The sequence below is a fragment of the Typopeltis vanoorti genome, chromosome 1 (genome assembly GCF_054136105.1).
Source record: "Typopeltis vanoorti isolate ZY-2024b chromosome 1, IOZ_Tvanoo_1.0, whole genome shotgun sequence".
Taxonomy (NCBI): domain Eukaryota; kingdom Metazoa; phylum Arthropoda; class Arachnida; order Uropygi; family Thelyphonidae; genus Typopeltis; species Typopeltis vanoorti.
The window spans coordinates 87542499-87566346 of NC_143549.1; the positions used below are offsets into that span (position 1 = coordinate 87542499).

Sequence of the window (23848 nt, forward strand, 5' to 3'; positions counted from 1 at the left end):
CACCGGTATCCTTCCGATAATGACCTCGATACAGAGGTCGAAATGTCAAGTTTTATTTTATTAGTAATTAATAAAATAATCTGTTCAGCATATGTGTTTTTGTGTCCCTAAATTTATAAATATGAATTATTTAAATCTTGAATGATTTCTGAGAGCAGCTGCAGACTCCAAAAATAGTCTTTTCTTCTAAATTACAGTGATGGAGCATGGTGATCCTTTCCAATTGATTCTATGGGCCGTATCTGAAGAATAGTCCGAAGATCCGATTGACCATAGTCATGACTGCAGATCTATTTTTTGTGTTCTTCCATGTAGATGTTGGCTGATCTTTCTCAGGCCTTGGAAGCCATGCAGAGATTGCATTTTTTTAAGACAGGCTATTTTTTTCTGAAGTGCCTCAGACATAGGGGATGATGATGATAGCATTACTGAAATCTTTCTGAAGAGAAGGTTGAGGAGTCGGGAAAGGATTTTTTTTGATATTGTGTGAACTGTAGCCATTAGATAAGAAGGTGTGTGTATATGATTAAGTTCTGCTGTAAGAGAGGACTCATTGGAAAAGAACAGGGAGCATAAGGGGGGGGTAAGCCATACAGATATCTTCCATAGGTTATAGGCTCAATTGGTTAGTGTTTTAATGATACCATATTGTTGAGAGGAGATGATGAGAAAGTTTTTGTGATTGTATCTGCCTGTGTGGGTGGACTTTCTATATACTGAAAAGGACAAGTTACCATTGGGTAGGTGTGTTACCAAGGGTCTAGAAAGGCTAAACTATTATTAGTTTCTTTTTCCATGGTAAACTGAATTCTATAGTGGGACTATTGAAATGAGAGAGTAAAGAGCCCAATGTCTAGGCCATGAGGCCAAATGGAGAGCACATCATCTGTATATCTTAACAAGATAGATTTGAGAGGGGCTGAGTCAGGAGTCTGTTTTTCAAAATATTTCATAAAAAAATAGCAGGGGGGAGGTAAGCCATACAGGTATCTTCCATCTGTTTATTAATTTGTGCTTTGAAGAGAAATATCTAGAATGGATAGCAAAATCATATCATAGCAAAATCAAAATAATATCAGCAGGAAAAGCTTTATAAGTGATAAGGTGTCATTTAAGAGAATTTTGATGAATAATGAGGTGATATCATAGCTAACCAAAATATCTGTATTATTTAACATTAAATTTTTAATCATTTCTTAGTGCTGTTTCACTCCATTAAACTTCTAACATGACTTTGCAGAATACCTCTTTCTGGTAGATGGCCACTGTTTTTGATATAGTATGAGGTGTATTTACCTTGGTTATCTGTGCAACAGTCAGTGGAGAAAACGAATGTCAGGAAGTCAGCTTTCTCTTTTGGCAATGTCAGATTTGAGTTTACTATATTTGGCTCTTTTATAGTCAAGCTTAGATTTTTATGCAGCTGTTATGGGCTTCTCTGTGGGCTGAAAATCCAAATGTAGTTTTTGTCTCACACTACTTGTGATGTCCTATTATTATCAGACCTCCAGTCAAATGACTCATCATGGGATGTCCTCCATCACACACACACACACACACACACACACACACACACACACACACACACACACACACACACACACACACACACACACACACACACACACAGCTCATTATACCATAAGTTGAATGCATTCACTGTCTCCACACATTTCCAGCCACCCACAACTCCTCGTGCATAAAATCGTACTCCTCTTCTTCCTCCCCCACTTCCTCCTTACACAGATTCCAGGGATGGTTATTCTCTCTCTGTCTCCACTCATTCTATGAAAAATCTGATCCACATTAATCTGGTAATGACTCCTTACCAACTGATACATGTCTTCTTCATCCTTCTATCCACCAGACTCTGCAAATTGCATTCCCTCAAGCTATTTGCATACTCAACATTCCAGAGACCAGAAACCACCTTAGTCATGGATTACTATACACAGATTTGGTTACTTTTGAAAGCCAGGTAACCAAATCTGTGTATAGTAATCCAAATACAGTCTGATCAAAACCTTATACAATAAAATCATAACATCCTTACTCCCACATGTTGGTGTTATCTGTATTAGTAGCATAATGCTCTATGCCATCCTCAAAATTTTAACAAAATATCCCCGAAATTTCAGGTCCCTATCCACCAACACCCCTAGATTTCCCATCTCTTCTAAGTTACCCACCACTTTTATACTCTGCGTCCCATCTGTGCTTCCCAAACTTTAATACACTTTGCTACATTGAACTGACAGCCCATTCACAAAGTTTATTCAGTTCCACCTGCAAGACTACAACATTCCTGCAACTCCTCATAATTCTTTCCAAATTCACATCAACATCATCTGTGAATAAGATTAGATTGAATAGCAAACTAATTTGCTATTCAATCTCACCTTTTCCAATTTAATTACTGGTTTGTCACGTGGCAATTTATCAGTGGCTTTAGCAAAAGTTAAATATACCACTTTGTATGCATCCCCTTTGCCCAATGCATCTTTTACTATTCTGTAGTAAGTAACTTGCTAAAACACAAGCTTTCTTTTGCAAATCCATGAAAGATAATGTTGGTGTTGCTGCTGCCTACCCAATTCTGAACCCTGGTCCTTACTAGCCTCTCTGACCTTTACCACAATTCCAGATGAACAGATTGGCTTATAATTTGAAGCCATAATCTTATCACCTCATTTATGAAGAACAATTTTACCCTCTTTTCACTCCTTTGGAACTTGGGTAAATCTAAGACTCATGTTAAAGTGGTAAGTTAAAGCTGTTGTTAACTCTTTGGAACATTCCCTCAAGACACACAGTGATATACCATCAAGTCCTACAGCCTTATTGACATTGAGTTTACTCAGTTCCTCGTGTACATTCTGCTGACTCACCATCAGTGGCTCCTCCTCCTCCTCCCTCCCCACTGTTCTCATGTTCTGCATGATGTTACGCTTTCATGAGGATGAAACACCTTGATGAATTCCATATTTAACATCTTTGCTATATCCTCCTCAGTGGTTATCATTCTACCATTTTCTCCAGCCAATGTCAGCCTTCCATTATCATTCTTTCTTGTTCTGCCATGAGTTGAAAAAACTCACCAGGATTTCTTTTGGCATCATTAGCTGACTGCTCCTTATACCGCACTTTTGCTATCCATATCAAGCAAATTATCTTTCTTGCTTGTTCTTTGTGCTCCTCATGCTACTGATTATTAACACCACTCATTCTATGCTGCATCCATAATGCCTTCATTATACAATCCTTTCCCTCCATGTGTTGAGGCTTAAGTGCTGTGAAGAATTCATGTTGGAGGTTTAGTGGAATATTATCAGCACTGAGAAAGGATTAAAAACAATTTTAATACTTCCAATATTTCGTCTCTGTCACAGAGACATCATCATCAGGGATTACAAAAAAACTTTTGTAACAACACACACACACACACACAAATATAATACAATATTGTATTATATTTGTGTGTGTGTGTGTGTTGTATACAATATAATACAATATTGTATTATATTTGTGTGTGTGTGTGTGTTGTTACAAAAGTTTTTTTGTAATCCCTGATGATGATGTCTCTGTGACAGAGACGAAATATTGGAAGTATTAAAATTGTTTTTAATCCTTTCTCAGTGCTGATAATATTCCATTAAACCTCCAACCTCAAACCTCCAAACCTCCAATCCTTTCCTTCATGGGCACACAGTAATCAGCATTGAGAGGAGATTGAATTTGTATAAGAGGAACAGCCTACACCTGAATGTGTTTGGTATCAGGAGTCTAGAAAAACTAATAACTGGTAGGAAACCTAATACAGAGAGTCTGGGAAACTAAATTATAAAGAAAGGAATGGTGTGAATGTGAGTTTAAAAGTGACAATGTTATATAACTGTGTTAATGACGGGAATGGGCTTTGTCATGGAAATGTTGATGAGGAAAGAACGGTTTTGGGTTTGTGTTCGTTCGATTTGGACCCATCAAATGTGTGCAAAGATGTCTAGATGTGTAAGGCATTAGAGAAGAAATAGAGATCTATAAGTTTTCCAACTGTGTCAGGCAGACTGCAGACAAGACAGTACAAAAGAACAAACAGGTAGATATTATGTCTGTATATGAATGCTAGGAGTATCAGAAACAAAGGGATATTTTTGTTGCCTTAGTCAATATGTTGCAACCTCAGATTGTAGGTATATTAGTGAGACCTGGTTATCATAATCAGATATACTAATTGGTATCGAGTGTCAAGGGTACAGGATAGGAGAGGAGATGGCATGCTGCTAATGATATCGGATGACTTGAATCCAGTTAGAGTTGAGACCTATGATTCTAGTACTACTACTACTAACAATATTTCATGTGGAAGTGAGTTTGAAGTCATGTGGTATGAGGCAGAATCTAAATGATCAATTACATAGTGGGGGTGTTGTTACAGACCTGGTGGATCGGTTGCTAGTGATGAAGGAAGAAATGCATCACCAAATAGAAAAGATGAGTGTGAAATGAGCAATCATAATGGGAGACTTTAATTATCCAAATTGATCGGGTAGCAGTAGAATCTCAAGAGAAGAATGAAAATGCATTTATTGAGCTGTTGCGGAACAACTTCCTTAAGCAGCATATGAGAGCAAAGTGTGTTAGATTTGATTATAGTGTCAGAGGGCGAAACTGGTCTGGGTAGTGGCCCTTCCCTTAATGCATAGCATTATACATGTCTGCAAGGAGATGTGCTTTGCATTATGGAAGATACTGAGACAAGGAGTGATGAGAGCTTGGTTCACCTTTACCACGAGTTGCCTCAATCCTGAAAATACTTCAGACGCAAACTTTGTTTGCTTACACTTGGATAAAGGATTAAACTAAATTTATTATAGTCTAACCAAGTGGGACAAAAACTTCCAATATTATTTCATTGCCCATTGCAATATCACTGCCTTGATTAATGGAGGTCATTTATTTAAAAACAAATGCACTATTTGTCTGATTAAGATAGGGGTTCTACTTAACCATTAGTATGTTTGCCTGATGTTGTCTTCAAACATTTCATAGTTGGAATTGGAAAAAATAAATAAATAAATAAATGCTTTGGATTTTCACTATTTACTCCTGTATTTTTTAATATACAAATGATACTTTCAATATACATATGTGTTAATATTATTAATATGCTGCTGAAATACATTTGGTTATCTTATTGGGTTTTATTTTATTTATTTATTTATTTTTTTAGCTGAAGCAAGAGCACAGTTTAAAGAATACGTGAATACATTGGCCACAATTAAACAAGAAGAGGTAAGGTCCTGGAAACGTTAAAATTTTTAAATCATTGTTTTGATAAAAATTAGTAGTTCAGCAGTTTTTAGAATTATTTTCTATTCTTGTGTTTTTCTTCATAGGATGAATTGTTCTAATGAAGATATTTTGTCATTGTAGTAATCACATTTCATTTCATCTATTCTTAACAGACAGGATATTACGTAGCTTGATATTTTTTTATTTTATTTTAAAGCTTTTCAGAAATCCTTGCAAAGGTGGAGCAAGCTACCAACACTTCTATCTCAGTATCTCCCATAATGCAAAACACATCTCCTTGCAGATATGTCTAATGTTATGCATTAAGGGAAGGGCCACAATCCAGACTAGTTTCGACCTTTATTGAGGTCTCTTCAGTGGGAGCCAGGCCCAAGTGGAGATACCAGGCAGAAGCATTAGCAGGTCATCTCTACCTTTACTTTAAACTATTAAACGGATTAAACTAATTTTATTATACTCTAACCAAGTGAAAAATAAACTTTCAACATCTTTCTCTAAATCCAGAGTAATTTATTAAAAAAGGGTGGCACACCATTTGGCAACTCCTATAGGTAGAGATGACCTGCTAATGCTTCTGCCTGGTATCTCCACTTGGGCCTGGCTCCCACCGAAGAGACCTCAATAAAGGTCGAAACTAGTCTGGGTTGTGGCCCTTCCCTTAATGCATAACATTAGACATATCCACAAGGAGATGTGTTTTGCATTATGGGAGATACTGAGATAGGAGTGTTGGTAGCTTGCTCCACCTTTGCAAGGAGTGCCCTGGTGTTGTACCATCTTACCCCAGTCCTGAAGATACTTTCAGGTGCAAACTTTGTTTGCTCACACTTGGATAAAGGATTAAACTAAATTTATTATACTCTAACCAAGTGAAAAATAAACTTTCAATGCTTTTCAGAAAGTAAATCATACTCAACAAAAAAAAAAAAAAAAATCACATTCTTTTTGTGAGAGCAAGAGCAAACAAAAGTTTGTGCAGAAAGTATCTTCATGACTAGGCTACTTCTATATAGAAACTGGTAGATATTGCATCAGATTGTCTCATTATCCTACAATGCATAGCACATCTTATTTTGAATGTGTATTGCTTTGCATAAAGGGTAGGGTCACAGCCCCAACCAGTTTTGACCTCTGTTGTGGTCTCAACAGTGGCAACTTGGGTGAAGGATAAAAACAGTAATAATATAATTTCTTGTAAGTATAATAGGGTATTATGTCATCTAACACAGTTTAAGATTTCATTATTGGTTCCTTATCTTCCAAATTTGGAAGATAAGGAATTTGGTCTGCCATTTCCCTAATTTGATCAAATCTTACTTTGTCTTCTGAGGTAAGGAAGCATGAGAATAAGAATGGGCAAAGACTGCTGAATGTAATTTCTCAGTTATTAAATCTGAATGAAGCAGTCATTAATATGTGCAGGGGTACTTATGGACCCAAAAAAGATATTGCAGCTCACATAAATTAATGTCAGAAGCATCAGGAACAAGGGCGAGGAGTTTGGGGCTTTGATTAACTTGACTTGCCCCAAAATTAGTGGCAGTGATAAATAGGTATTGGTGAGACTAATAGGTTATGAGCGTAATTCGATGGTGGTTTTCCCCTTTCAGTCCTTTCTGACCCTAGATGACTTCGTAAAGTCATCTAGGGTCAGAAACTCACCAAAAAAAAAAACACTTTGCCCACAAAGTGTTTTTTTTTTTTTTTGGTGAGATTTTTTTACAGGGCAGTTCACCATTGTTCCCCCCCCCCCCCCGTTTCATCTGAGCTTGGGACCAACATATAGCTCAGACATATTCATGACTGTAATCCACGTGTATTCATGGGGCCAGTTTGCCTGTTCTGGAAGACAAAAAAACTCAACTTTCCAGGTGAAAAAAACCCCTTACCTCTGTATGAGACTGGCTAACTCACCTTTCATCAAAAGAGAACAGATAAAGGTTCCTCACGTCCCTGATGGGGAATCTAACCTGGTCTTTCCGACCAAAGGGGCTTCATCTATACTGACTTAGCTATGGAGTCTATGAGTGTAATAAAAGGTCTAATAGTCAGACTATTAGATTCACTAATACAGTTATATCCTACATTACAATGCTTCACTTTATGACGATCTGCTCATACAATGCTTTTCAATTATGACATGCTCCTTTATACAATGCTTCATTTGCTCATACAATGATTTTACTGAATGGTGCTACTATGAATCAGGAGATAAGTATTCATATACACAGTTTATTTATGCGTTGTTGCTCACTACATCTGTGTTTTGGTGTGTTGCTGTGAATTATAAACTGTTTATAACTATTTATTGTTTATTTTTTTATTTTTTGTTAATAATGGCAGATACAATTTCAGGTCAGGGTAAAATCCAGACAAAGGTAAGTCCTCAACCTCTCAAAAATTGGATGCCTACAGAGGCAAAGAAATAGGGAAGTTTTTATAGTGGAACCTTAATGGATTCTGCCAAAATATTGATATCAAGATCCTTCTGCAGAGACATAAATCTGTTTCTTTCTGCACGAAATATATATAAAATCCAAAGAGGATCCCACATTAAGGTATTTCATTATTGTTCATATAGACAGAACTGGAGATGGAGCTGTTCATGGAGGAGTCATGCTTCTCGACAACTATATCCCTTTTCAGCATGTCCAACTTAACACTGCTATAGAAGCTGTATCCATCTGCCTCTCAGTGGGATTTTTTATTTTTTATACCTCTTTCTCCTTAATTATGGACACTTTTTTTTTTTCATGCTTATGCCTATATGCTCACATTCTGCAGAAGTTATTACAATCTGCTCCCCTGCCATTCTTCTGCTGTATATATATATATATGGGGTGTTGAAAAGAACATCCCAGATGGAAAATTGACCATTCTTCCTGGAATACCTTTTCAGATGTTCCAAAATGTAATCCTGGGACAGTCAGTCAGCAAAACACCTTTCAACAGTATAGTGATGTACATAACAGATTTTATTGTTCAGACAGTTCTAAAAACATCATCTTCATATCCACTCTTTCCAAAACCACAGTGGAACTGTGAGTGCCAAATAGCCAAAAAAAAAAAAAAAAAAAAAAAGATTATGGGGGTATTGTGTCTTTTGATACAGTTTGACTCCATGGAGGTCTAGTATTAATAATATTTCAGAGATACCCTACCACATCAAATCTCATAGCTTGTAAACACTTTCGACCAAAGCATATTATGTTTAGCATCAGAGTCGCATGTAATCTTGGATCCCATTTACATCATCTCTCAATCATGCATTCCACGAGAAAGTAGTATAAGATAAAATCTTTAAAATGGAGGGTAAATATCAAACAGACCTCTTATCTGGCCTAGAGATTAATGGATGTGTAGCTGCTGAACTCAGAGCAATTGCAGACACTTTAGGAGAAAAGTTTGCTATAGTTTTAGCAAGAGCATATCCTCCTGAAATTTTGATATTCAAGGAACAATAAAAAAAAAAACACCAGAAGTTGAACTTCTCTTCAAATGTGCTAAAGCTGTATAGTTAGCTGTTCATTAAGGAGGAGATGAAAAGAGTATTTTTACTCTCCTATGCCAGCATCATAGAGCCTGATGACATCCATTATGAGATGATAGAACATCTTCCATGGAACTCCTCCTCCTGTTACTGGTCTCATGCTGGTCAATGAAATTCATCTTCCACCTAAAGACAATCACAAACATCCATGCCCTCGGCAGGATTTGAACTTGCAGCCTAATGATTGGAGAGTGGGTGCTAATCACTCAGCCAACCAGGCCAGCATCTTTACGATAGAATACTTACTGAGGAGGGTTTCCAGATTCATAACATAAGGCAGTTGTCATTGCCTTTCCAGGAAAAGATTAAAAAAAAAGCCAACAATTACCATCCTGTTACTTTGACTAGCTGTCGGTATAATTTTTTTGAAAATAGTTAATGCCAGACTTCTATGGTATTTATTTAGAAAGCAGTGATCTTTTCTCCAACACATCATTTGGCTTTTGTAGATGTTAGACCATTTAGTCCATTTAGAAGCATCTTTTAGAGATGAATTCATAAAACATAAACATGTTTGTTTTCTTTGACATGGGAAAAAAAAATCTTAACATAGCCTGGAGATAAGGCACATTAAAGACCTTTAAAATCCAGGTCTCAGGAGACATCACCCTTTTTATAATAAAGACTTTCTCTCGAGGTGAATCTTTTAAGTCTGAGTAGGAAGCACTTTATCCTGGCCATGTTACCAAGAGGAGGGTGGTTCTCTAATGCTCTGACTTAAATGTAACATTCTTTGTTGTGAGTACAGTAACAATCACTGCATTTCCTAACATTAACAAAAACAGTATGTTGTGTATGTATGTTGGTGACAATTTTCAGTCATTCTTGTAATATGAGGGGCATTGAGCAACTTCAGTAAAACAAGTTGTCATATGTTCATGGAGTCTTAGTAATGGATTCAGATTTTCAGCAGGAAAAAGCATCTGTATATACAGATGAAAATGCAATCTCTGGAAATGCTGTGTACCACCACTTAGGGTTACATTTGGGACAAACTGTTGTCCCCGTAGGAATAGCAGCATAAGTCAAGCTCTTAGGACTCATTTTTGACAAGAAGAAAAAAAAAATTACGTTCCTTGCACATGTTCATCAACTAAGAAAAAAGTGCAAGAGAAAAGTAAGAGAACATTGAATATACTCTATTCTCTACAGCAATGTTTCCCAAATTGTATGCATACCTCCTGCAAAAGGTCTTCAGGGGGATACAAGGTACTTTTAAAAAATTTTATTTTATTTTTTCTATTTTTGTCATTATACTGTAGCAGATAAGTGCAGGTATATTCTATAATTAGTTGTTAATAACTAAAAATATTTTAAAGATCTTTTTAAACAAAATGTGTCTCTTAGCATGTATCAAGTGACCTCTGTTAATGGTAGGATTACACTCCAATCACATGGTTCAAAATCTTTATATTAAAAGTTTAAATTCAAGTAGTTTGAATTACACAGTCAGAACTCTCCACTAAATTTCAGAGTCATTCGTATCTTAAATTGCATAAATAAAAAAAAAAAAAAAGTCATTTGCTTGATAGAGTCCCATCTGTGGCTATAAATAACAAATATAGAAATGGATTTCACCAACTAACCTTTTCCCAACAGAAATAGTTTAATTCATCTCATTAAACTATGTTTATGATTGAAAATTTTAATTTCATAATTTTTGTTTCTAAATATATCTATGTTGGATTTGTATAAATAAAAAGGTATTTAATAATTAAAAAATCATTTTACATGTTTGTAATTTATTGTAATGAAAATTTAAAAAAAAAATACTTTTAATTATTCATATTTGAATAAAATATTATTTTAATTTATTTTAATTTTAACTTTTTCCAAATTGTCTTGGGGAGTGGGGGAAGTACATTGATTATACTAAGTGTGATGATGTCCCTAAGTGTGGTAAGCATACCCCCAAGGGTATGTGAAAGGTCTTTAGGGGATATCTTTTTTTAAAATTTTGATTGGGTATTGAAAGTTAAGAAAATGCTGCTCTGCAGAATAGAGTGCTAATTAGTGTTCTTTGCTTGCCTGTATCGTATAGTGATTTGCTCAAAACTTGATTATGGGGACACAAATCTATTCGTTTGTTAGGGAAATTACAATGGTGGATTCTAGCCATTGTCAATGTGTGTGTAGATAGCTACTGGTGCATTTCACACATCAACTATCTAGAGTCTTTATGTCCAATCAAATGAACCTGTTATCTTGTTTCAGCAGAAGCAGTTGTTAACTGTGCCCTAAACATAGTCTTTGCCTACCTATGTGATTTAGTATTTTTTGTCTGCATTGGGAAGTTCAATACAAGTTATTTTATTCAATACAATCTGCACTGAACGATAGTATTTGCCTATAGTAGAGTTGCACTTCATCATGCAACCTCAGTGTGCCAGGTAAGAAAATTGCTTACTCCATCAATCTACCTGCAGCTGGTTAATGCACACAGAGCAGAGTACCTAATTTCTTACCTGTCTGTACTTACAGTTCAATATCTCAGAACACTGTTGAATGTGCTGCTGTTTTTCCTGACACTGCTTGCTATTCAGATTGCATTTTTACACATAAATGAATATCGTTACCAAAAAATGTGATTTGTACAAGCTGTCTCTTCATATGTGTACAGTCCACTTTCGATGCTATATAATATTTTATAATTATTGTGTCGAACGAAGACCTTTAACATTTGAGGTTCTGTCATGATGGGTTCCTAGCCATTTTGAAATCAAGGAAAACGAAACTGTAAATGCATCTGCTTTCTCCACATGCTGTTATTAATCCCTATACAGACTACAAAGAGTTAATAAAGCAAAATTCATCCATGGAAGTCATCCTGGCATGAGGCATTAACAAATTGCACGAGATCAAGCATTGGGTCCAGTCTGTGTTTCTATGCTGACTGTAACTAATGTTTATCTACTGAGGGCAGATGCCCTATTTATGTGAACACTGTAACACCTGCCTTAGCATATTTCATTGTCTTACCATATGTTGGAGTGCTAGTTAGTTATTTTTGATTTTTATGGCACAAAGACATCAAAGGTCATACTGCACCAGGACACAGGTTACAGCAGTGCATATGGTAAACGGTTAATAGGACAATCACAAACATCTATGTCCCTAGTGGAATTCAAACCTGCAGCTTCTTTACTGGAGAGTGGAGATGCTAACCACTCAGCACCAAGCCAGCCCATATGTCAGAGTGCCAGCATTTAACTCGAGAGGAATGCAATTTTTACTAATCTGGCTGATCCATTATACACTCAGACATATCTTGTCAGACTTGCACAAATTGAATGAAATGTTTAACTTTTTACAAAGAATTAATTTGCAGATGCATCTGATCATAAAATGTCATATATATGTTACAGCATTATTCAACTTTTCAAAATTTATTTTCTTGGACATGAGGTTATTTATCTATTCATTTTTTATTACCTTGTACTGCCATAACTTTGGTAAGTGCACTGTGACCATTGCTGTCCTTGCACCAATAAATGCCAAACTAACCAACCTCATCCCACTTGAAGTATGGTTAGGAGATCAGTGTAGGAGAAATTATTGATTTTAGAAAATTTTGTGGTTTCGCATATTTGAACACTGCAAGTTTGTTGAATTCAAGAGAGAACTGAGTTGTACTGTCAGTATGTTAGGTTAGTAAGAGACATGAGGTCATAAATATAAATAGAAGAAAGAATGTGAGCAAAAGTACAAACTGGAGTGTTCTGGTATACATTGGAAAATGTGAAGAAGGGCATCCATCTACTATGGCACATACTAAGTGACAAGAGAGGAAACTGACAAGCTAGTGGCAAAGGTATATAGGAAAACATAAGATGGTAATTTGATGCAAAAGCCCTTGTATCAGACCCAATCAAATTCCTTGGAAATGTCTCAAGTGACCACTTGAATTTCTCTGAACTTTTCCATAGCCTTGAGTCTGTAGGTGGCTAATGTTGGCAAAAGAGATTGACTGTGGATTGAAAGTAATGGAATTCATATTGTGGCCATTGATTTACATGGACTTTCAGGTTGTGGAGAGGTTGACTATTGATGATTTTCTGCATTATTTTCGATTTAACTGAGGTGAGTGAAGTGGGATGATGACATGTTTGTTAGCTTTTATCTTGATTCTTTGAAATAAGCTGAATAGGCTTCTTTCCATACTATAGGGTAGATGCTAGATGAATGTGAAAGATTATAAGGACTTTTATAGACAGGTGTTAATTCTGGAGAAAATGAACTACAGCTGAAGGTGAGGATACCATAAGAACCAAAAGACTTGTGGGTATTCAGGCTGCTCATATTTCTGATGTCTTTCCTGTGTGAAATACCAGAGGAGACTTGCTATAAGCTATTTTTGTGAAAGTGGCAGTTACGTTGCCTTGGTCATCAGTAGGAATTGGAGGAGAATGACAACTGATGTTGCAGTAGCATTATCTGAATGTTTGAGAGAGAGTTAGAAACATGGATAAAAGTTGCATCCAGTGGCTTTGAACAACGGGCCAGAAGGATTGACTGCGATTTGAGCAGGAAGTGAGGTTTTTTTTTTTCCACTTGGCCTATTCAAAGCCTACTTGCCTTTTCATATGGTCTTTTCACAGCTGTTGCATTCTGTAGTGGAGGCTGAGTGTGAAGCTCGAGCTTTGGTTTCAAGTTAAGTATGGTGCGCTGAATTGTTTTTGTGCCACCTTGGCATACTTGTTAGAAACCAAGGCTTGGAGAGTAGTCTCAAGTTTTGAGTGGAATGAAGACCTTCATCTCAATAAGAATTATTTCAATTATTCAGTTGGAGCAGGTGTTTGGATTGGAAAAGCATAAATTCTAATTAGCTAAGGAAAAGGAAGAGTAGAAGTCTTGGGGGAAAGGCATTCATTTTGGTACTAGTTTAGTGCCAATAGAACGTGAGACTGAGAGTAGCTAGATAATGAGCATTCTGTAGAAAACAAAACTTAAATGAGATTATAATTAAGGGGATAAAAATCCCTTGTTGTTTTACAGCCAGTAAGCGAAACTCTAAGATTGAGATCTATGATATGAGTTTCATGCCGAAGAACTATCGGCAAATCCAAGCATAAGTGACCACTTGGTAGTACAACACCAAAGCAACTCGAAGCAAAGGTGGAGCAAGCTCTCTCACAATCTTTGATATTTTCTCATAATGTAAAAATACAGCTCCTAGGAGATGTAATACTGTCATTACATTATGAGGAGAGGTCACTACCCAGACCAGTTTCAACCTTTTTTGAGGTCTCATCAGTGAGTAGGTAGACCTGGATGATATCAAAGTTTAAGTGAAAAGAACTTACATACCTTCACTATACGAATGCCATAAAGGTGTGCCTATATATTATAACTAAGATGAAAAGCCAAATGGCTATTTTTCTGGCGACCTTAAAGTTTCGCTTACTGGCTGTAAAACAAACAAGGGATTTTTATCCCCTTAATTTTAATTAAGGTCGCCAGAAAAATAGCTGTTTGGCTTTTTATCTTAGTTATAATATATAGGCACACCTTTATGGCATTCATATAGTGAAGGTATGTAAGTTCTTTTCACTTAAACTTTGATATCATCCAGGTCTAACTACTCACTGATGAGACCTCAAAAAAGGTTGAAACCGGCCTGGGTAGTGACCTTTCCTCATAATGTAATGACAGTATTACATCTCCTAGGAGCTGTGTTTTTACATTATGAGAAAATATCAAGGATAGTGAGAGAGCTTGCTCTACCTTTGCTTCGAGTTGCCTTGGTGTTGTACTACCAAGTGGTCACCTACGCTTGGATTTGCCGATAGTTCTTCGGCATGAAACTCATATCATTGATCGTAGTTCTCAATCTTAGAGTTTTGCTTACTGGCTGTAAAACAACAAGGGATTTTTATCCCCTTAATTTTAATTAAGGTCGCCAGAAAAATAGCCGTTTGGCTTTTCATCTTAAATGAGGTTATGTTCGCTGTGATCGATAGGAATGCTGACATCTACAGCAGGCATGTGGTGATCTTCTGGCAGATAGATGGATAGTTTGTAAAAGATCATTTCTGATGGCATATATTTGAGCATCTCTTCCAGCTTGATCAGTGGAAGTTGCATCCATTGGCTTTGAACAATGGGCCAGAAGGATTGACTGCGATTTGAGGGAAGTAAGGGTTTCTTTTCTTTCTTTCTTTTTTTTTTTTTTTTCCACACAAGAAAGGAAGGGAAGAAGAAGAGAAGGGAAATTTGAGTTTTGAATAGTGAAGTTTCCATGGAAGGTAACTTTGCTGTTTGAATATTTTGATTACATAAAGTCAGTTTTGCAAAAAGAGATATTCAAGGTTTAGTTCTCTGAAAAGATGTCAGATCTGACAAATGCAGTGGTTTCACCCTTAGAGTGAAAAGAATCATGCAGAGCGTAGTTTGAAAAGATGAGGTAGTGTTGGTTCTCTTAAGTTAGGTTTAGATGTTGAAGTGGTAGTGCACATCATTTATCTTAGAGTTAAAGCTAATAATATTTGTGAATCCTGTTTATGTTTTTTTTTTTTGGTATTGTTTTCCAAGTAAAATTTTTTATGGGTCATAGCATTATTAAGACTACTTAAGGATGACTTGCATGATTAAGTGTTGGATAAAAGTAGGAGCAAGAGATTAGTGAGGTGAAAGACCTGCAGACATATCTTGTACACAGAGTGCACTCTTTCTTATCAGGCTCCTTCCAGTTGGTTGCAGTTTAGCAGAGTAAGTGGCAGCTAGAAAATTGCCATCCAATTTAGAACTTCCTGATGCATTATCATTAGTATTATTATGTGACACTTCCAGGGAGTCCAAGAACTCATTGTGGGAGGGCTCACTTCTCTACTTTGCTAAATACATCTCATCCTCTCCACTTAATTCTCCAACTATGATGCTACTACGATCCATGCCATCTATCGCCCATTATCACCAACAACAGTATTTTTTTTTTTGTCTGTAAATTTCATGTGTTCTGAAGGCTGATTTGTCTGTACATGGGATGAAAAACTTGCATTTCTGGGAGGAAAACCCTGCTACCACCATATGAGATCGGCTAACTCACCATCAATTGAAAAAACCATATTAGGATTCCCTTCATCATGATGAGAATCAAACTCAGGTCTTTTCCATTCGAAGGGCACAATGTTCTGCTGTTCTTCCAATTGTGCTATGGCCATAAAGTAAGGTGAGAATGTAGATGATATACCGTATTTTTCCATGTATAAGACAAACTCTCTTTTTTTCGAACCCAAAATTAAGAAATCAATATTTTAAACATCTTCACTGTCTAATCATACACTCAGTGGGAGGAGGTCCACAATGTCTCTCTGGAGCTTTATTTCCGTGTTCTTTTACATAATTGATGATTTTAACTTGAATTTTGTAGAATATGACAATAATTTTTTACTTTCGGACATTTTCATGGGCTAGTGCTCAAAATATTGTTAATGCATTAACTTACCCCACCAACAAGTTGCAGATGTATGAATGCTTTCAGAGTTCTGATTGGTTTATTCAGAATCAGCTGTTAATGACATCAATCAACAGAGTTAATAAAGGCTAGTGATTAGCCTGTTCGCAGAGACAAGGTACTGGCAGTTTTGCCACGGCAACTGCGGATCTCTCAAATGGTTACCCCTGTGTATAAGATGACCCCAATTTTGGTCTAAAAATTTTAGAAAAAAAGTATCGTCTTATACATGGTAAAATACGGTAGTTCATGGTTGGTACAGATGATCTGAGAGTTGTATGAAGAGGAAGTTGCTTAGAGGGAACAATAGTGTGTGTGTGTGTGTGTGTGTGTGTGTGTGTGTGTGTGTGTGTGTGTGTGTGTGTGTGTGTGGCCATAAAATGATGTGAGAATGTGGATGATATAGTTCATGGTTGGTACAGATGATCTGAGAGTTGTGTGAATCAGGTAACTGGGGATTTGAGATTATTGTTAAGACCTTATCACGTTTAGTCCTGTGTACTGTCTGAACAGCCAGCTTGTGGAACCACTTTGCTGCTGTACCCTAGTGTGGGAGAAGCTTGGGGTCCATGTAGTGAGTTTGGCCATGCCCTTTAGGACTGTCAGCTATGCAGTATGATCATTGATTTGTTTGGCCATAGACACACACAATAGAGTGTGTGTCTATGGCCATAAAGTGAAGTGAGAATATGGATGAAATAGTTCATGGTTGATACAGATGATCTGAGAGTTGTGTGAATCAGGTAGCTGAGGATTTGAGGTTATTGTTAAGACCTGTGCAGCATAAAATTGAGTGTTTTATCAAGATATGATAATGCAGAAGTGAGGAGAGCAGCAATAATGACTAGCATGATAGTGAGAATGTGTGTGTGTGAAATTGATGCTTATAGTGCATTTAAGGATAGAACTGTGGATTTGTATTCCAAAGATCTCTCCAGATACCTATGGAATGGAGAGATTGTTATTCTCTAGCAAGTGAGATTCTCCGGACAGGGAAACTACAGTTGATATGGTGGATGGTAATGGGGAGGGGGTGTCCTCTTTGTCCCCTTGTGGGGATAGACACTTTGGAGAATGTTTGGTATATTGCTAGTCAAATGGAGTTTGAAGAGAATAATAATAGGTACAGGAACAGTGACAATGCACTGATATTTCTTTATACAAATGCTAGGAGCATCAGGTATGATACTCCTAGCATCAGGAATGAAGAATGTCCTGTATAGTTTTTTGCATATTTATATATAGCGTATTTCGGCAGGATAGAAAGGGAAACTGGGCAGTGGAGTGTTATAAGTGATTAGTTGAGTTCTCTCTCAGAGGACTCAGAGAGAGAACTCAAGAAGTACATGAGAAGAATGTCTTATAAATATTAAGTACTTTGGAAGTCAATAAGGCAGTGGAACTGGATGGGATTTCACTGTGTTTTAAGAGAATATGCTAAGAAACTGATGATGAAGTCTAGCTACTGGGAAATTTGGAAGGATAGTAAGATAGTGCCATTGTACATGGGTGGTGGTAGAATGCAGGTGTCAAAGTATAGACCAATTTGCATTTCTTCTGTGGTTGTTAAGATTTTGGAGAAATTAGTGAGAAATCATATACAAAATTGACTAGAGGAAGGTAATATTATCTGTGAAGGTCAGCATGGATTTGTTAAAATATGCTCTTGTTTTAGTAATTTGCTTACCTTTTATAATACAGTGACACGCCATTGACGAATGGAAGGCATATACCACAGTTTTTGTTTTGATTTTGCAATGGCATTTGATAGGGTGCCACATAAGTTGATATTTAAGTTGCAACACATGAGATTAGATATCAGGTTAGTGAACTGGATTGGAAATTGGCTATCAGAATGTTGTGTATTTGGGAGCAGTATTAACAAGGGTAAGGTAGCAAGTGGGGCTCTGTAAAGATCAGTAACGGGATCTTTGATTCTTTTTAATCTTTGTCATAGATATTGTCACTGAGTTGCAGGTGAGGGAGGGGTATATTCAGTTATTTGCAGATGATGTGCAGCTTTAAAGGGTTTTTAGCAATAGTGCTGATATGGTAGCCCTTCAGCATGATTTTGCTGGACAGATGGACAAATGAAGAGGGATATCCATTTAATGTGATTAAATATAAGGTTTTGAAATTCTGAATCTACCAATGAGAATTCCATTGGTGGATCTATACTAGAGGAAGTGAATGAGGAAAAGGATCTTTTGGTAATAATAGATAAAATGAAGTTTAGGACATGTATTGTTGAAGGTGGTGAAGGTAACCCAAAGAGCTGCTGCAATACTAAGAAGGACTTTGACCAGTGGAGACAAGTTGCTCCGGTCCTGAAAATACTTCAGGCACAAACTTTGCTTACACTTGTATAAAGGATTAAACCAAGTATATAATTTCTTAGTATCTTTAATTTATATGATAACCAAGTGAAAAAACTTCCAACAACTTTCTCTAATCCAGAGTAATTTAATAATAATGTCTGATACCTTTTGACAACTTATATATGAAAATATGACTCCTACATTACTTCAACTTTAGTGTCACCTTTGGGTCTGGTTCCCACTGAAGAGAGCTCAATAAAGGTCGAAACTGGTTTGGGTATCAACTTCGGGTCTGACTCCCACTGAAGAGACCTCAATAAAGGGTTGAAACCGGTCTGGGTAGTGACCCTTCCCATAATGCATAGTATTATACACTCTCTGTCCAAAAAGAAACCGAACTTTTGATAGAAAATAAAACACATGGCAATTATAATCATTTATTTCAATCAATATATTCTCCCTCAGCTTTGATACAGCATTTGGCTTGGTCAATTAATTCATTAAATGAGTTTTTTATATCGTTTTTTGGGATACTGTTGAGGGTCGTAGTTACTGCTGCTTGAGCGTTTTCAATGGTGTCGTATCCCTTTCCTTTCATCAGCAAATGAAGTCGGGGAAAGAGAAAGAAGTCACAGGGTGCTAAATCAGGTGAATACGGCGAGTGATCCAACACACAAAATTGGTTTTTGATCAAAAACTGTCTCACAATGTTTGAACGATGAGATGATGCATTATCATGCAAAAGTGACCAGCTGCCTGCATCACGATATTCATGGCAAATTCTCTCTATCAATCGCTTTGAGATAAAACTCACCATTGACTGTTTGCAAGGTGGAACGATTTCTTTGTGGATAATGCCCTTGGAATCGTAGAAACAAATCAGCATTGTCTTTACTTTTGACTTCTCCAAGCCACTTTTTTCCAGATGCCCCTCTTCTGGTAGTCTCCAATCAACACTCTGGTGCTTTGTTTCGAACTCATACTCAAAACACCATGTTTCGTCAACAGTAACAATCATTTCAAGGAAGTTTGAGTCCTTATGAACGTTTTAATGAGGTCCTTGCAGTGTTCAGTTCGATACATTTTTTGGTCGTCGGTCAACTTGTGGGGAACAAATTGCGAATTCAATTTACGAAGGCCCAAACTCTCGGTCAAAATGTTGTGCACAGTTGATTTTGGAATCCCCAATTCATCTTCAATCAATCTCATGGACGATTTCGGGGTTTCTTTGATGAAATCTCACACAGTTTGGATGTTAACCTCGCTCAGTCTCCAGTTTTTGGATGGCCTGGCTTTTTGTTGTTCTTAAGCGTCTCACGACCACTTTGAAATCGCTTAAACAACTCATAAACTTCAGTAGGGATAAACATTCATCACATATGCTTTTTGAAGCATTTGATGCATTTTGGTAAAACTTTTACCAAGTTTAACACAAAAGTCAATTGCAGCTCTCTGTTTGAAACTCATTTTCTGACTGTTCGTCAAAACACACTGTCACTCTTGGCACTATAACTCGGCTTCTAATGAAACAAATGTCATAAACAGTTGACACAACACTAATGAAGGTTGCCGCTTTCGACAACAAAAAGATATTACAGGTGGCGTAGCTAGTTTCTTCTATTTTCGAAAAATTCATTTTCTTTTCAGACAGAGGATGTACATACCTCTAAGGATGTGCTTCGCATTATGGGATACTAAGGCAAGTGATGTGGAGTCTTTAGCTTCTATATACGAGTTGCCCCAGTCCTGAAAATACTTAAGGTGCAAACGTTTTTTGCTTACACTTGGATAAAGGATTAAACCAAGTGTATAATTTCTTGATATCTTTAATTTATATTATAACCAAGTGAAAAAGAATTTACAAAGGCAAAATTAACTTTAGGGCACTTATTGTGAAGTTGGTGAAGAGTTGGTGGTAACCCAAAGTGTTGCTGCAAAACTAAGAAGGATTTTGACCAGTAGAGAAGACAATAGAACTCTTTTTATTTTGTTCTCAGCACATAAAAAAAAGGCACTTTTCTATGTTGTTTCTATTTTTATGCTAGTTTTTGTGACTAATGATAGAGTGCAAGACATTGACAAAGAAAAGGATTCAGTGACAATGGATTCTTATTTTACCTCATAGTTACTGAAATCATTTTATTTTAGTTTTAGAACAAATATATTTCTGCAGCTGCTATTAATTTCTCCATAAGAATTTTACAAACATCTAAGCCCATAATTCGAATCCACAGCTTCTTTTCAAAGATTAATGTGTTCTAATAGATAGCCAATCTCATGTGGAGGTAGCAGGGTTATTCCTCCTCCCAGAAACTCTGGTTTATTAACCTGCATACAAACAAATCGGCCCTTCAGAACACACGCAATTTACATACAAAAAATCTAGTTGTGGTGGTGAGCAGTAGATGGTATTGATGTAGATGATTGGTAATAGAGGTTCGAGGTGTCCTTCCGTGATGAGTCTACGGACTCCTTGGAGGTGTCACGAATAATAACAATAATAATATAAACAATTACTGTGAAACATTTAAAAGATTTTCAGACTTATTAACCATAGTTAAGATTAGATATAATTCAGTTAATTCCGTTATAATAATTAAAATTATAATAACAGAATTAACTCACATAAATATTATTTATTAGTATAATATTCGCATGAGTATCACAGGCATCTTCAGTACATGTATAAAGCTAATTAAACAATAACTGAAAATTCCAAAAGACATCACCTAAGTAGCTAATGTAAGATAACTTAAAAAGGTCAATAAAATTTCCTAACTTTAAAAAAAAAATTATATATATACAATTAAAAAAAGTTAGGAAAGATTAGCTGATTATAAAGCTAATCTTTCCTAACTTTTTTAATTGTATATATATAATTTTTTTTTTAAAGTTATGAAATTTTATTGACCTTTTTTTAGTTATCTTACATTAGCTACTTAGGTGGCACCTTTTGGAATTGTTAGTTATTGTTTAATTAGCTTTATACATGTACTGAAGATGCCTGTGATACTCAGGCTAAAATTATACGAATAATTAATATTTTATGTGAGTTAATTCCGTTATTATAATTTTAATTAATTAAGATTAGATATGTTTAAGATAAAAGCATGCATATATTTATACTTCTGCATCAGTTTAATTTCATGTTTTATTTCAGGGCATCAAATACTTAGTGTTAAAGCAAAAGTATTACAAAAATACTCCGAGCCAGTTGGTTGATGATGCATCCTTATCTTCTTCACAGTCCACATCTACTGCCTCTTTAGATGTTCCAAATACACCAATTCATGAGGATCATAGAAAACAAAGACAAGAAAATGCAGCAGCTAGTGGTAATTCGCTGTCATCTTCAGATAGTGAACATTTGCCAGATATGATGCATAGTCATTCTAGCCCAAGTATTTTACAATCAGTACAAGCAGTTGAAAATATAACGCAATGTGAAAATTATGAAGTGTCATCCCCTTCAATGTCATCTCATTCACCACAAAGTTTGTGGAGTGTTGATCTACCACCAGGCCATACACCCCAGCCTCCACCACGTCGTAAGTGTTCATTGAGGGGTAAAGAAAATAGAGGTGCTAAAATAGAGGAACGCTTGAGACAACTTAGTGAAGAAAAAGAAAATCACGTAAGTTCATCTACATTCATAATTCTCTTAAAAAATATGGTCAGTTTATAAAACTATAAGACAATTTTAATAAACACGCTTGTAATGCAAACTGATAACAATTTTTTTAATTTTCTGGTTTGTGGCATCACATCCATAAGAGTTAAATTTGTAATTCTAAAATGGTAATCATCATCATCTGTCATTGTTATTATTATCTGATCAACCAAGTTGGGATGATGATACCTCATTGAGAGAGTTCCATCAAGCCACCATAATACATTATACCTTCTTTTAGATATATTCAACATGAATGAGATAATAAATTCTGTCACTTACAGCTGTGTAATGATTCTATTCCTTACTACTTTTCTCAATTTCCAGATGGTCTCTTTATTCTGTGATAAATCTCTCTCTCTTAAATAGTAATTTGTCATCCTGCATTACTAAATTAATTTTTTCCTTATTTATCCATAGTGCTGATTTGTTAAAATACAGTAGAACTCGGTTATAACGAATTCCACAGGACCGCATATATTTGTTCGTAATAACCGCTATTCGTTATATCAAGAAGGTTATAATTTGAGCGAATTAAAAATGTTTTCAGATTTTTCTCAACATAGGTATGTTGGGTAACATAAATACATATGTGCATACATACATATAAAGAACAAAAATTTATTTTTAAAACTTCACATTTTTACATAGAAAAATCATCAAGCGTGCTTTGCTTTGCACAAGACGCATATTTCATACGTTTGAAATTGTTCCTTATACCACTAAGATGCTTGAATGTGTCGTCTGAACTTACAGATTGCGATTCCATAAATCTTGTTAAAATATGTAAAGCACTTTCTGCTTCACACCATAACGATTTTCTCATCATTGCTATTTTCTTCCTCGGAGTCACTACTACTATTATCTTCTTCGGTGTATGAGAGATTTGTTTTAAGATGTCAGCATCTGTTGGTATACCCGAAGTTACGACGTTATCGATCTCTGTGCACGTTTCAAAATTGTTCAAGTTTCGCGCTTTTAATCATGCTGATAACAATAAGTTATCCTCTTCATCTTCTTCAGATTCACACTCGTATTCTGCAAGACCGGCTTTCTTAAAACAGTTTTGTATTAGACGATGACACCAAATTCCAAGCATCACTCATTAAATGTATTGCGTGAAGTATACTGATCTTCGGGTCATAAGCATAAGCATTTTCCGCAGATTTTTCTCTGCGTTCTATAAGTTCTAAGACTAACAGATGATGAAAATGGGATTTAAAACATCTAATTATGCCTTGATCAAGTGATTGCAAGACAGATGTCACATTCAGTGGCAAAAAAAACAAGTTTTACATTTGTTAAATTAGCCACTACAGGATGGGCAGGACAGTTGTCTATCAATAACAAAATTTTCCAGTTTTCACTGCGAAGATTTTTATCCCACTTGCGAATTTCATTTTCGAAAATTGAAGATGTCATCCAGGCCTTCTTATTCGCTGAATAATCAACAGGAAGTTTCTTTATGTTTTTAAAGCATCTAGGCTTTGCTGATTTTCCAATTACAAGAAGCTTTCTTTTATCGCTATCAGTCATGTTCGCAC

General features: G+C 36.0%; 1 protein-coding gene across 1 annotated transcript in view; it reads left to right on the top strand.

Annotated features, from left to right (window-relative positions):
* The first annotated feature begins 5189 nt into the window (after positions 1–5189).
* LOC150110183 (uncharacterized) overlaps positions 5190–23848 on the top strand; it is a 122353-nt gene continuing 103694 nt past the window's right edge. Inside the window, exons 1-2 of the mRNA XM_090392206.1 lie at positions 5190–5292; positions 21795–22268. Coding sequence (XP_090248332.1) covers positions 22011–22268 — 258 coding nt within the window. The 5' untranslated portion in view covers positions 5190–5292; positions 21795–22010. The remainder of the gene's footprint in view (positions 5293–21794; positions 22269–23848) is intronic.